Here is a 12,730-nt window from a genome sequence, read left to right on the forward strand (position 1 = left end):
GCCAAGCCGCCAGCAGCTCCATCTTCCACGCTGGACTGGTCAGTGCTAGACGCGAGCTCAGCCGTGCTCAGCAAGCCACCGAGTGGGTGCCCACGTGGGGCCGGTGCTCACAGCTCCTGGTGGGGAGGAGGGCCGAAGCGGCAGCTCCAGTTGGCTTCTCCCCCCAGCTGGGGACCCTCAGCCCCCAGGGAGTTCCCTTCCCTGTCACTTCTCCCCCCAGAGGATTCCTGGAGGGACCTTGGGGCTCAGAGCCTTTGGGAACCCTGAGAAGGCCAGGGCTCCTGCCCCAACACGAGCACTGGAGTGTCACGCACCCCTCCCCCACCCACCATGCATTTCCATCAGGCCTCAGATCCCAGGCTGAAATCCCCATCGGGGTCTTATGCTCAGGCAGACCCCAGCGCTTTCTCCTAACAAGGGCATCGTGCGTTTCTTCACATGCCTCCAAAGATGTCCTCCCCTTGGCCTGGCTGCTGCCATGTATGCCCAGCTGGACAGGAGGAATTATCCCCCTTGACCACTAGGAAAACCAAGGCAGAGATGCGCTTAAGCAGAGTGGTAGTGGCCCCCTAGGGTGCTGTGCTGAGAAGGATTCAGAGCAAATATCTGAGCATCAAGGGGAGGTATGGGGTTGATTAGCAATGTCTGTCAGGATCGGCCCTGCAACAGGATCGTAGGAGCCGGCGTGCTTGTGGTCACCGTCCAGGCCGAATGCTCACCTGGCCTAGGACAGGAAGGTGCGCACGCAGCTGCGGATGGGGGCCCTGCAGATGGGGCACAGCTGCAGGCTGGGCGCGCACTCGGTGCAGGCCAGGTGGCCGCAGGGCACGAAGACGACGGCCACGGTGCGGTCCAAGCACACCCTGCACGTCCGCTCCTCCTGCAGGCGCTGCAGCTGCTCCTCCACGCCAGCGGCCTGGGCTCCTGGGGCCCCGAGGGCCACCGGCACCCTCTCGGCCTGGGCTCCACCTGGGTCTCCACAGCGGGGACCTGTGACATCGCCCCACACCCTGACCTCCACACTCTGTACTGGCCGATGGGGAGGCGGGCCAGACCGGGAGTGCCCGCCTCCCACCTTGGGATGCAGGAGGGCCGGCCCCGTCCCCACCCCAGGTGGGCCCTCTCCCTCACCTGCCTCCCTGGCGCCTTCCACCTGGGCCTGTCTGCCGGGCGTGGGTAGCTCGGGCCCTGGGTGGACAGGAGCTGTGGGCAGGTAGAACAGGGGTGAGGCCCAGGTCCTCAGGGGACACGAGGCTGGCCCAGAGACGGCAGGCCACGGGTGAGCCCTGGTGCCAGCTCCCCCACCCACGGTGCGCCAGGATCCCAGAGCCCACTCTCCACCAGGGCGCTCGGCCCGTCCAGCCCCTCGCGCCGTGGCCCTGGACACTGCGGGCCGGGCCCCTGGGGGCAGCGAGGGAAGGCTGTGCCCAGAGGCAATGAGCAGGGAGAGATGGGCGGTGTCCAGAGAGGTGGAGGTACCTCTGGCCCCTGCTGCCTGGCCCCCGTCCTCTTCCTGGAGCAGGTCGGCCACCAGCTGTGACGTGGACACGCCGGTCGGCACCACTTGGCGGTACTTACGCTGCAGCAGCCCTTGCACCTGGCCCCGCCCGAAGCCCATCCGGAGCACGGCCTGCACTGCTGGGCACTGGCTCCAGGCGGGCCGCTGCTGGCTGCCCCCGACATCTGCAAGGCAGGGCGAGGGGTGTTGGACCGAGGGCAGGCAGGGGCCAGGGCCTCGGGGTCCCGGCAGAGAGGCAGCGGCCTGCCACTGTGGCACGTCACCAGGGACACCTGAACACAAGGGGCCCTGTGGCCATCGCAGCCACTCCATCCATGTCCGAGTCAGGGCTGTGTTCCCAGGGCCTGTGTCAGAGGTGCTGCCACACCGGGAAGATGGAAACCTGATCACCAAAGCAGCCATGGACAGAACCCGACTATGTGCCAGGCGCTGCTCCCGGGGCGACACACAGACCCCTGTTTGATCCCAGTCGAGGCTGTCACCAGCCCTATTTCACAGCTCAGGGCACTGAGGCTCAGAGAGCACAGTCGGGACCTGAACACTGGAGCCCCTCAGACCCTGCCCCCGCCCACCCACCACCCGGCACTGATGGAGAGCAAGAGCTCCGCGCTGCCGGCCCCTCTGTGCTGGGGATGGCAGCCAGCTCAGGGGTAGCAGGGTATGGCTTTGGCCTCTCTGGAGCCCCGGGCACACACGCAGTGCCTGTGTGAAGCCCCCCGAGAAGCAAGCCCAGGCAGCACCCTTCACTCTCCCTAATGTCCTGTAGGGGGGATACCCAACGGCTGGCCACAGCGCAGGAGGGAGATGCCCCAGGGAGCCAAGCTCAGGCTGCGTGTCCCGGCTCACCTGAGGGGGTGGCGAGACCTGCGTCTTCTGGTTCCTCTGAACGGTCCTGGAAGGAGCCAGAGAATACCTGTGCCCCGAGTAGGCGGAGGAGCAGGGGTTGTGGGGGGGACCCTCACTACTGCCCCCCAGAGCCCTAGGGCAGGCAGAACTCACCCAGGAGCCCGGCTCGTGGCAACAAGACTCCTGGACCCTGCAGACAAAGTCCCTTCCTTTTGTCCGGAGCAGGAACTCACACCTGAGGAAGATGGGTTCAGAAGCGGGCAGTGGGCTGGAGCTGTCAGAGGACCCCCCGCACTGGCCGGGTCTGGCCCTGTGGACCCCTTGGGCCGGGGTCGTGCCTTCTGCCCCCGCTTCCCCCACCACCCCTGTGGGGGAAGCTGGGGCTCCGGGGTGGTGTGCGCTTGCTGGGAAGCTGTTTTGGAGACAGACCCTTGAACATCAAGGGAGAAATAGCAGAAGCGCCGTCCCCAGAGAGTCACCAGCCCCCAGAGAGTCCCCCCCACCCTGGTCCCTGAGACTTGACACCCCTGGGACTGGGGAAGGGAGGCTGGCCCGCGGAGCCCGTACCTGGGGAACCACCTGGCATGCTCGGTCCAGGGGTCGTCGCCTCGCTCCCAGCTCTGCAGACCCCCGTAGCAGAAGAAACACCTCACCTTGTCCTGCTGGCCTGGGATGGAGCCAAGACACTGGTCCTGACCACGCTTGGTCCCTTGCACGGCCTGGTGTGTCCCCCGAGGCCAGGGTTGGGCGCTCCCAGGTGGCCTTTCCTTCTGGGGCAGGGGCTCTCTGGGGTTGCTTGTGAGCCTTGGAGGCTCCCACTGGCCTCTGCCACCCCTTTGCCCAGCGTTCTCCTCAGAATTCATGTGTACCCCATTTTCTCGACAGTGGAATAAGGGTAATGATGTCTGGGTACTTGCCCGGGTTGAGGTGCATGTTGGGGAAAGGGATGCCGGGGGCGTCCACAGTATGTATGGAAAGGTGGGGGCAGAGCCCTGGTGCCTCGCCCCCCGCACCTCTGCCCCAGGTGCCCCTCCTCAGGGTGGAGTCCCAGTGGCGGAAAGAAGGGGAACTGTCTGCTGCCAGGCTTGGTTTTAGGGGCTCACGACTCCACTGGGGGATGCGGACCCCCATCTCTCTACCCCCGAGGCCCTCACCCCTGCCTCACCCCTTACGATCAACAGATTTGGTGCAGAGACCACAGATCAGGGGCTGCTACAGGGACATCCCACCACCAGCCCTCCAAGAGCCTGTCCCTGGACTCCCGGGAGCCCTGTAGATGCGCCCATACCCCCCTCTCCTCCGTCCCATCACTGTCCCACCAGCCTAGGGTCCAACTGTTCCGTGCTGGTCTGGCCTCTCCCCAGGGGCGCGTGTAGGTCGGAAGCACAGGAGAGACTGCAGGGCAGGGGGCAGGCATGGAAGGGCTGTGGGGACCCTCCCTGCCCTGGGGGCGGACGCCGTGGAGAAGGTAGAGCCCAGTCCAGAAGGGTCTGCAGTGGCGCCCAGGCCACTGGGACTCACCGGTGTGGAAGAAGCCAGCGGCAGCCAGCAGCTCCGGCGGCACCACAGTGCTCAGCGGCCAGTCGTAGAAGGAGGCCAGCCGCAGCTCCTCGGAGCCCATCCCCGGGAAGGCGGGCCTCGTGGACGGGGCATCCCCGGCCCCGTATTCCTCCTCCTCCTCTGCCAGGGGGCGCAGCTGGCCCAGGATCTGCCCGTCCATGTGGTCCCGGCCTCCCCAGGACAGGGCGCTGTCGGGGCACTGGCCCTGAAGGTGGCCGCACGGAGAGTGGGGTCGGTGGTGTCCCCAAGTGGGGCGGCCGCCAGCTGCACAGCGGCTGGGCTCCAGGCCACAGCACCAGCACTTGGTCCCGTCCTCGGGCCCCATAGAGAAGACAGCAGCCGTGACAAGTTCTGTGGCAGGGATGGGCCCCTGGGCAGCCGGTTCTGGAATGTGCTCCGCCAGCCTCCCCAGGGCTCCTGACCCCTGGGCCCTGCCTGGGGACAACGGTGGCTGGGCAGGCATGGTCCTGCCCCCCAGATGCCCCGGGTGGGGGAGCAGCCAGGGGACTGGGGGTGGGGGCCGCTGGGGCCGCCACTTTCTGAAAGGGGCCAGCGCTGCAGCCTGTGTCACATGCTTGCTGCAGCAGGATTGTCACGGGGCTCCGGGGCCACTGTGAGGGCTGCGGCTCTCACTCTGCTCTACAGGGGAAGGTGGGGTCGCTTGGCACGAGGGGAGGGGCCGGAGCATGGAGACCCGCCCAAGGCAGCAGAGGGCTGGTACTGGCTCTGGGACCTTGGTGGGGGATGGGAGGGGAGGGGGGAGGGGTGGGTGACGCTCTCCGTCAGCTCCGAGCTCCTGGGCGGCGTGCCACGGGGGCCTCTGAAAGCAGAAGGTTCCAGGTGCTCTAAACACAGTGCTGCCCGGCGGGGGGAGGGCAGCTCCCTCTAGAGGGATGACGGGTCAGCCGAGGATGCAGGGGTGCGTAGTGAAGGGCTGGGCCTCTGCCCTGGACTGGTTCCCCTGGATGTTCTCGCGCTCCGAACCCTGGAGCTGAAAGGGGCTTCAGTCATCCCTGTGTCCAGCTGGGCGGGAGCAGCAGGCCCTCAGCGGGCCCTGGAGCAGCTCCTGCCCTCCGGCCTTCAAGATTCCGTCCCCTCCCTCGGCCTCAGCGTCCCAGGGGCCCAGAAGGTGGAGCCACATGTGGTGAGGTCGATCTTCCCGCTTGAACTAGACTCCCTGAGGCGCTGTAACCCAGACACCAGGGACGTTTGGGCCACGTCCACAATTCCAGCTCCCTCCCCAGGTCCGGACCCCCTGCCACCCCCTCCTTGCTAGGTGTGCAGCCCAACCAGCCCAGGGTGCCCTGGCTCCTGGTCTGGGGGGCCCGGGGCCGCTCCAGGCCCCAGCCCGAGACCCTGGCCATTTGGGTGCCCCCTTCCCTGGACAGGCTGCCCTCAAGCCTGGTCACAGCCACAGGTCTGCCAATCAGCCCGAGCCCAGGGGCCTCAGCGCCCCCAAACCCAACAGTTAGGGAAGGGGATGGAAGGCTGTCACCCCAGTGGGCAGAGCAGGGTCCCTAAGACAGAGGGCTCTGGGGTAGAAGGGACGCAGGAGAAGACGGGATGGGGTGGCCTGCCCCCATCGCCCCTCCCCGGAGTGCAAACCTCCTGCTGCTCCCAAGAGCAGAGCAAAGAACAGGCTCAGTGGGGACCCTGCCAAGAGCGGGGGAGGACGGACCCACCGGCCCCAGGGCCAGGCAGGCCCAGTGAGGGTCACAAAGGGGGGTGGGCGGAGGGGGGCCCCACCCGGGCCTGAAGCCCCCATGTCCCCCCGGCGGCCCTCCCCCCACCCCCCGTGGAGCTGCACGAGCCCGGCACAGAGCGAGGAGCCTGGAGCCCAGGTCCGTGCCCCAGTCCTGGGAGTGGGGTGCACTCTCGCCCCCAGGGAGACCCCTTTGACATCCTGTCTGCACTGGCCCTCAGCCCCACGTGGTCAGGGTCCCATGGAGTCCCGGGAGTCCTCTCCTAGCAGAGGCCTGGAGCCACCTGGTTCCCTGCAGGAAAGCCTGGTAAAGGGTGTGGCTGGACGTCTGTGCCCCTCCCAGGCTCCTGAGGCCGAGCTGCCTGTCCTGGGCTGGGGGGGCCACTGGGCGAGGGGCGCTCGGGCAACTGGAAGGCCGGGTCTCCCAGGAGAGGGTCCTGGGGGCAGGTAGAGACGGATGGGCCCCAGCTGGGACCTCCCAGTGAGCCGCCTTGGGATCCCCGGGTACTGCGTCTCCAGCTGCTCCTATCTCAGGAGGGAAACCACAGCCCCCAGGTTTGCTCTGAATCCTCTGGACCTGGGGACTGGCTGGCTCAGAGGACCCTCTGAGGTGGCCCTTGCAGCAGGGGTGGTGTCCCCTGGGGGCACATCTGAGGTCTATTCCCTCGGATCCTGAAATTCGGGGGTGGGGAGGGGAGAAGCAGCCTCCCTCTCTTCTGGAAATTCCAAACACGCATCCTCCAGGCACCACCCCATCCCGTGGTGGAGTCTCCCCATGAAGGAGGGCCGGTGCCTGAGCTGAGGGAGCCCTGCCCCCTGCGCCCCCCACCTGGAAGCAGGTACTTCTGCAGCACATCCAAGCGTGTGGCTGCACACAGGAGGGGCTGCGAGGATCACCCACAGAGCCGTGGGCATCTCGGAGGAGGAACAGCCTCAGCCTCTGTGCTTGTCTGTGGCCATGGCTGAAATTCTTGACACAAGGAATTATTCGTGTCTTACTTATACAGTTAAATAAAAAGAAATCAGGAGCTAAAAATAACTATCATATGCTTATTCCAGAAACTTCAAGAATACTGAAAACATAAAGAAAGTAAAAGTCACCATCTGAACCAACTCTGGCACCACCAGGGCCAGTTTTCCAGAACCGACCTTGCCCGACAGCTGCTTGGGCATGGAGCTCACTGGAGCCTCACAGATTTCTTTGCAACTCTCTGTAAATCTATAATTATTTCAAAAGAAGCAACTGAAAAAAGCCATCAGCCTCCCCTCCACTGAGAAGCACTGCTCTATTTTACTGTTTCCTTCCAAACGTGCTCTGTGTATTTGTTATTTGCCCGTTTTCCTCACTTGATGTTATGTGCCAGTTTTTTTTTTTTAAATAGGCACATACCAGGTTTTTGTTGTTGTTGTTTGTATGTCAGTTTTTAAACATGAACGAATATCTGTCGATGCCTCCGATGGCTCACCTTGAACACCTTTGCTGTGAGTCTTTACAATGATATCTCCCCAGGTAAGACGATGCCAGATGGGAGATGGCAGGTAGAGGCCTCCAGGTCACCCCAATCCGTTTAAAGACAGGAGCCCAAAGACGACCCAGGACCCCATACAATTTGCTACTGGATTCGGACCAGATCCCCACTCTCCCGAAAAGAATCAGAACCAGCTGGGGCTGGACAGGAATATCCTCAAATTGAGGGCTCTCTCCCCTACCACACCATGATGGGGCCTGGCCCTTGAAGGCAGGACAAGAGTGGTGGGGGGCCGGACCAGCATGATCGCAGGTCCTGCCTACCCCAGAGCCACACCCCCCGGAGAAAATTCTTACACGGAAGCTGTGTGTGCAGCCATTCGAACGAGCTCTGGCTTTCCTTCAGGATGGAGGGGCCAGGGCCACCTGGGCAGGTGGCTAGACCCGCTGGACTTATTCCCCTGGAATGAGGCTTCTGAGGCCCAGACCTGAGTCCGCATACAGCGAGGGAGGGGTGCTCGCCAAGCTCTGGTCCGGTCCGGGCCTCAGGTCTCCCCGCGGGCTCTTGAGTTTCCAGGAGGCTCAGTGCTCAGACGCTGGGCCTGCTGCCCAGGCCTGGGGGCACCACAGACTCCTCTGAGACAGGGGAGTAGGGTCCACCTCCCTCCCACACCCCCACCTCTCTTCTGGCTGAGAAAAGAGCTCCACGAGCGCCCCACCCAGGGGTCTGGGAACCTGGCTGGCACAGGGACACCCCGACCTGTCCGCAGAGCAAGGACTCCAGGTGACCACAGGGCGCCAGGTGAGCACAGCAGAGCAGGCACAGGCTGAGGGCCTGGGGAGGGCGGGGCAGAGCAGCTGGGGCTGGGATCCACCCCCCAACCCTACCCTCAGCGCCGGCTCCCTGCCCTGTCCACAGAGACATCCCCCTCAGAGCCTCTGCAGACAGACCCTGCCTGGTGGCCTGAGCTCCACCTGGGACCCCACTTGCTGACGATGACGAGGACCCGTCCTTCCAGCCACCGGCGGAAGTCAGACAAAGTACGAGCTGGGTGCAACCAGCACGGCCTCTGGGCTGGGTCACGTGGGCTGGGGGGAGCCATGTCTGCTGCGGTTCTGGGGGTGGGGTCCTTAGAGCCTAGAACGGTGCCTGGGCCAGAGTGTCATAAAGATCTGTGGAAAGGAGAGCGAGGGGGTGGAGGGAGAGGGAAACGATGGCTTTTTTTTTTTTTTTTTTTTTTTTTTTTTGCGGTATGCGGGCCTCTCACTGTTGTGGCCTCCCCCGTTGCGGAGCACAGGCTCCGGACGCGCAGGCTCCGGACGCGCAGGCTCAGCGGCCATGGCTCACGGGCCCAGCCGCTCCGCGGCATATGGGATCCTCCCAGACCGGGGCACGAACCCGTATCCCCTGCATCGGCAGGCGGACTCTCAACCACTTGCGCCACCAGGGAGGCCCAAAACGATGGCTTTTTAAATTCACCCTCAGAGCAGGATGTTCTGTACTACGCCACCTCCACCCCTGAGGCTGGAGTGGGGCCCCCAGAGCCGACCCTGAAACCGAGACTGGAAGGGAAGAGATTTATTTGCGGGTCACTGCAGGAAACAGCCAGAGGGGGTGGGCAAGGCGCCGATGTTGGGTGTGCTCCTGAGGGTCCTTGCTGTGGGCACCCCTGCCGGGGGCCTTGGAGCCTGCGGACCCCCAGCGGCTGGGCCAGGCTCTGGCTCCGGGCTTGGGAACGGAGCCGAGGGCAGAGCCGCAAGGGGCCAGAAGGGGGCGCGTGGCGAAAGCGAGCACTGGAGCGGCCGGCCCCCCTCCTGGGCATCTCCCCAGTGGCTGAGGCTGGACCCGCCTGCGTGCAGTTGTCTGGACCACAGCTTTGGGGCTGCCTTTGCACCCCAGTCTGCATCACCTGGGCTTGTTAGATCAGATGATTTCCTGGGCATGCGTGGCCCCAGGCCCGGCAGGATGATTGGCTGGTCCCTGAGGAGGACTCAGCACAGTTAGCCTGACTCCTTCCTGCCCCGTCCCCAAGCCCAGGTGCCCCTCGAAGCTGAGCTGGGAGGCTCGGGAGCAGACTGGAATTATGGCCCAGGGAAGGGAAAGGAGGGAAGGCTGAGCGGTGGCCTTCTGGTCTCAGGCCCACAAAGTCCAGAATGTCCACTGAACGGCCACCGACGGCTCCTGCACTCACAGCTCAGCAGCCCGGGAAGCATCGCATCCCTGGGGACCCAGCTGCTGTCCTGGGCTGGGGCTCACAGGCTCTGAGTGGGCCAGGTGAGGCGCCCACCCCAGCCAGAGTTTAGCGGGATGTGTCACCGGACAGACGGGGATGATGTCGGCGTGCAAAGAGACCGCGGGCGAGCCGTGCGGAGAGCCTTGCCCGTCCCAGGACAGTCGCTGCAGGCCCTGGGCTCCCCTCCTCCCATAGGAGGGCTGTGCTGTCCGGCGCCATTCTCCTTACCTGCCCCCGGGACCCCTCCAGGGGCCGGTGCCCTCTCCAGTGCTGGCCCTGCTCGCCCTCATTCCCACCCCACCCACCTCCCCTGCCCAGGCGCCTGGCCCGGCCGTCGAGGCCCCTCCCTTGCCAGGCCACGTGCAGCCCTTGATACGTCTCGCACGGCCTTGTCACACTGGCCGCTCGGCCCCTCCTCCTAGTGCTGCCACACAGGCTGCTGTGGTCCCCGGTCTTTGTGGACCCCTAGTGGAGAGTCCTTGTGGTGTCCTGGGGCCTCACGGCATTCGACCCGCACTGAGGTGAGCTGGTGTTTGGGGGTCAAAGCTCTGTGGTCACCATTTCGACATTCTTAATACTTCACCTTTGAATGTACGTTTTGTAAAGTACCGTCCAGTGGGACAAAGGGGCACGTGGCAGGGGCTTGGGGCCTCCCGATATCCCTTCCCCTAGGACCGATTCTTGGCCGCCTACTTCCCTGTCCCCCAGCCAGTGACCATCACTGACCCTTGCCCCAGCGGGGGTCTAGGGGTGAACACAGAGGAACACTGATTGACAGGGATGGGCCCCAGGTGTCTACGACAGTCTGTGCTCCTATGTGAGAGCCCCCTGACATTAAACAGCAAATGATAACTAATAACTGCCGCCACAGGTCAGAGAGAGATGTGGAGGGCAGGGAGGCAAGGCCTCTTCCTGCTTCTGGAACGAGGCCCCAGGTTTGCACCCTGCACTGTGGCGGCCCCGCTGGGCCGGGAGCTCACCTGCATCCTCTCACTGCCAAGGTCGATGCCCCCTGAGTTGGGCGAAGCTGCAAAGCAGCTCAACCCCTGCTGTTGTATCAACCACCCGCCAGGGTGCGTCCCACTCCCACCGCCGAGAGACATCCGGGCCCCAAACGACCTGGCACTGTCTCTGGGGACAGATGGTGGTTTGCCGCTGAGGCCGAAGGTGCCCTTGACCAAGTGGAGCTCAGACACCACAAGTGCAGCTCCTGGAAAAGCAGGGTGGGAGCTGACCGGCATGACCGGCACGGGCCGGGGGTGCTGCAGGGCCCCCGGGGAAGTGGCAGGGCCCAGGGGTGCCTCCAGCTGGCCCCCGACTAGCTGTGTGGCCTGGGCAAGCTTTCTCTTCTGGGAGGCTTACCAGCTCCAGGAACCCAGAGCTGCTTCTATCTCACCAGTTTGCTCTCTACCTGTTAGATGGTCCACCTCCCCTACACCGAGCTGTCTTCCCAGCACTTAGCAGTGGACCCAGGCATGGCCCGGGCTGCGGGAGCTCCTCTTCCAGTGGGTGGGCAGTCAGCTCTGCGCCCTGGCTCCCAGGCCTAACTGGCGAGGGTCTGCCTGTCCTAAGCCTCAGTTCTGGGATGGGCCCCAGAGGCCTTCCCCAGGTCAGGCTGGCACCCCTCCTGGCTCCATCTGAGCTCTGATCCAAGGTGCCCTGTTTACCCCCTCTCTCTCTCCCCTCTGGGCCGTGGGGCAGCATGAGGTGCATCCTCTGCCCTTGAGCTTTCCCCTCAATGAACGATCAAGCAATCAGCATTTTGCAGGCTGTGAAGCATCCCCCCACCTCAGGGGCTCTGTGGGGCAGAGACCACCTGTACCCCCAGAACCCCACACATGCAGACCACATAGTAGTGCTCAATTAACACTTACGGAATTAGTGACCCAATGAGACACGTACAGAGAGGCAGTTTCAAAACTGTAAAGTGCTGTAAATTATAGGAGGCACGTCAAGGTTACTCCTGAGCTGGGGAGCACGAAAGCCCGAGGACATGAGCAGGTTTGTGGCGTATGAAGCAGCTCCAGAGAAAGCGCAGAGAGGGTGGTTTCTGGAAGGAGTCCATTGATTAGGGATGAGCCCCGAGAGTTTAGGTGAGAAAGGGACTGGGGAGTGGCTGACACCAGCACAAGCACCTCTATCACCCCTCGAGTGGCCAGGTGTCTTTGTTTGCAGGCCCCTGGAGGCCAGCTGTTGGGTGAGCCCTGTCCAACCCCCAGGGGGCAGTCTGCTCCAGCCAGGTGGTCACCTGAACTCAGGGCCAGCACCCTTTAGGGCCCACCCCCAGCTCGGCAGAAGATCTCCCTGCTGGTGAATCCGGAGGCTTCTCTTGGGGGTGACCTGCCAGATCTAACATCATGCAGGTGGCCAATGTGCGTGCCCTCTGACCCAGTGATCTGCCTGCAGGAACCTCCCTCTAGGTGTCCCTGCACAGGTGTGCACGTGCATCAGGGCCAGCGAGGCTGGAACAGCCTGGGAAGGACCTTCTGCCTCCCACCTTGTACCTTTCAGTACGTAGATGAGGTGTTCTTGGTTTGTTTGTTTGTTTTTTGGCCATGCCACGTGGCTCCTGGGATCTTAGTTCCCCGACCAGGGATAGAACCCAGGGCCATGGCAGTGAAAGTGCTAAGTCCCAACCACTGGACTGCTGGGGAAGTCCTAGATGAGGTTTTTCACCATGTGCTTACGTGCCTGTGAAACAAATAGAAAATCAAACCTCTTTAAATCAATGCTGGAAATGTTTAGACAATCCCACCCCAGCTGCATACAGCAGGGAGGGGGTGCCTGAGTGTGGAAGGCCCTGGATGGGGTGGGCTCCCTCTGCCATTGGACACACCTGGCAGGAGACCCCTGAGCTACGTGCCTGCATGGACTCGGCTCCTCCCCAAAGCTGAAGGGTGACCAGGGGTCAGGTGGGGGAGGGCAGGAGCAGAGTGTTCTGGGCAGTGGGGAGTGGCCGCTGGTCCCAGCACAGACCCGGGGTCGGGCAACCCTTGCCTCAGAGGTCCCCGTGCTGTTCCAAAGCCTAAGCTGATCAGTGTCACTTGAGTCCCCCACACCCCCTCCCTGTGCCAGGAGCCGGGACAGTTTCCCCCACTCCCTTCACGGCTGGACCATGGCAGTGACCCTCTGCAGTAACAGGAAGCTCAGCTCCAGACTCCGTGACTCCACCCTTCCTGTGTCCTCAGGCCTGGCAGAGGAAGGGCTTCCCCGGGGCTGGTCTGGGAGCCTCAGCCCCTTGTGCTGGGCCCACAGAGTCCCCACCTTGGGCCTCTGGGGTCCTATGCTCCCTGCTCTGAGCGGTCCTCACAGCCCCCCTCCCTGAGATCAGTGAGGACCACTGCCAGATTTCCCAGCTGGCAGGGTGGCAGCCCGGGGTGGGCCCAGGTGGTGGCTATCAG

At 63.7% G+C, this 12,730-nt stretch overlaps 1 protein-coding gene across 1 annotated transcript; it reads right to left on the reverse strand.

The window, feature by feature from the left end:
• Positions 1 to 724: 724 nt before the first annotated feature.
• On the reverse strand, positions 725 to 6,800 carry BIRC7 (baculoviral IAP repeat containing 7). The gene is made up of 8 exons (XM_060077834.1): positions 6,729 to 6,800; positions 6,457 to 6,511; positions 3,887 to 4,360; positions 2,933 to 3,032; positions 2,519 to 2,600; positions 2,366 to 2,411; positions 1,132 to 1,203; positions 725 to 969 (listed from the first exon to the last, which is right to left on the reverse strand). The coding sequence occupies exons 1-8, from the start codon at positions 6,798 to 6,800 to the stop codon at positions 725 to 727; spliced, it is 1,146 nt and encodes a 381-aa protein (XP_059933817.1).
• Between the last annotated feature and the right edge of the window lie 5,930 nt (positions 6,801 to 12,730).

This window comes from Mesoplodon densirostris, chromosome 16 (genome assembly GCF_025265405.1).
Source record: "Mesoplodon densirostris isolate mMesDen1 chromosome 16, mMesDen1 primary haplotype, whole genome shotgun sequence".
Taxonomy (NCBI): domain Eukaryota; kingdom Metazoa; phylum Chordata; class Mammalia; order Artiodactyla; family Ziphiidae; genus Mesoplodon; species Mesoplodon densirostris.

Excerpts from the sequence above, each read along its gene's own strand:
- BIRC7 (XM_060077834.1), bottom strand. The coding sequence starts at position 6,800 with ATGCCCAAGCAGCTGTCGGGCAAGGTCGGTTCTGGAAAACTGGCCCTG. Across the intron at positions 6,512-6,728 it reads TGCCAGAGTTGGTTCAGATG|CCCCTCCTGTGTGCAGCCAC; the intron begins GTGACTTTTACT and ends TGATCCTCGCAG. Across the intron at positions 970-1,131 it reads GGAAGGCGCCAGGGAGGCAG|GTGGAGCCCAGGCCGAGAGG; the intron begins GTGAGGGAGAGG and ends GTGGAGACCCAG.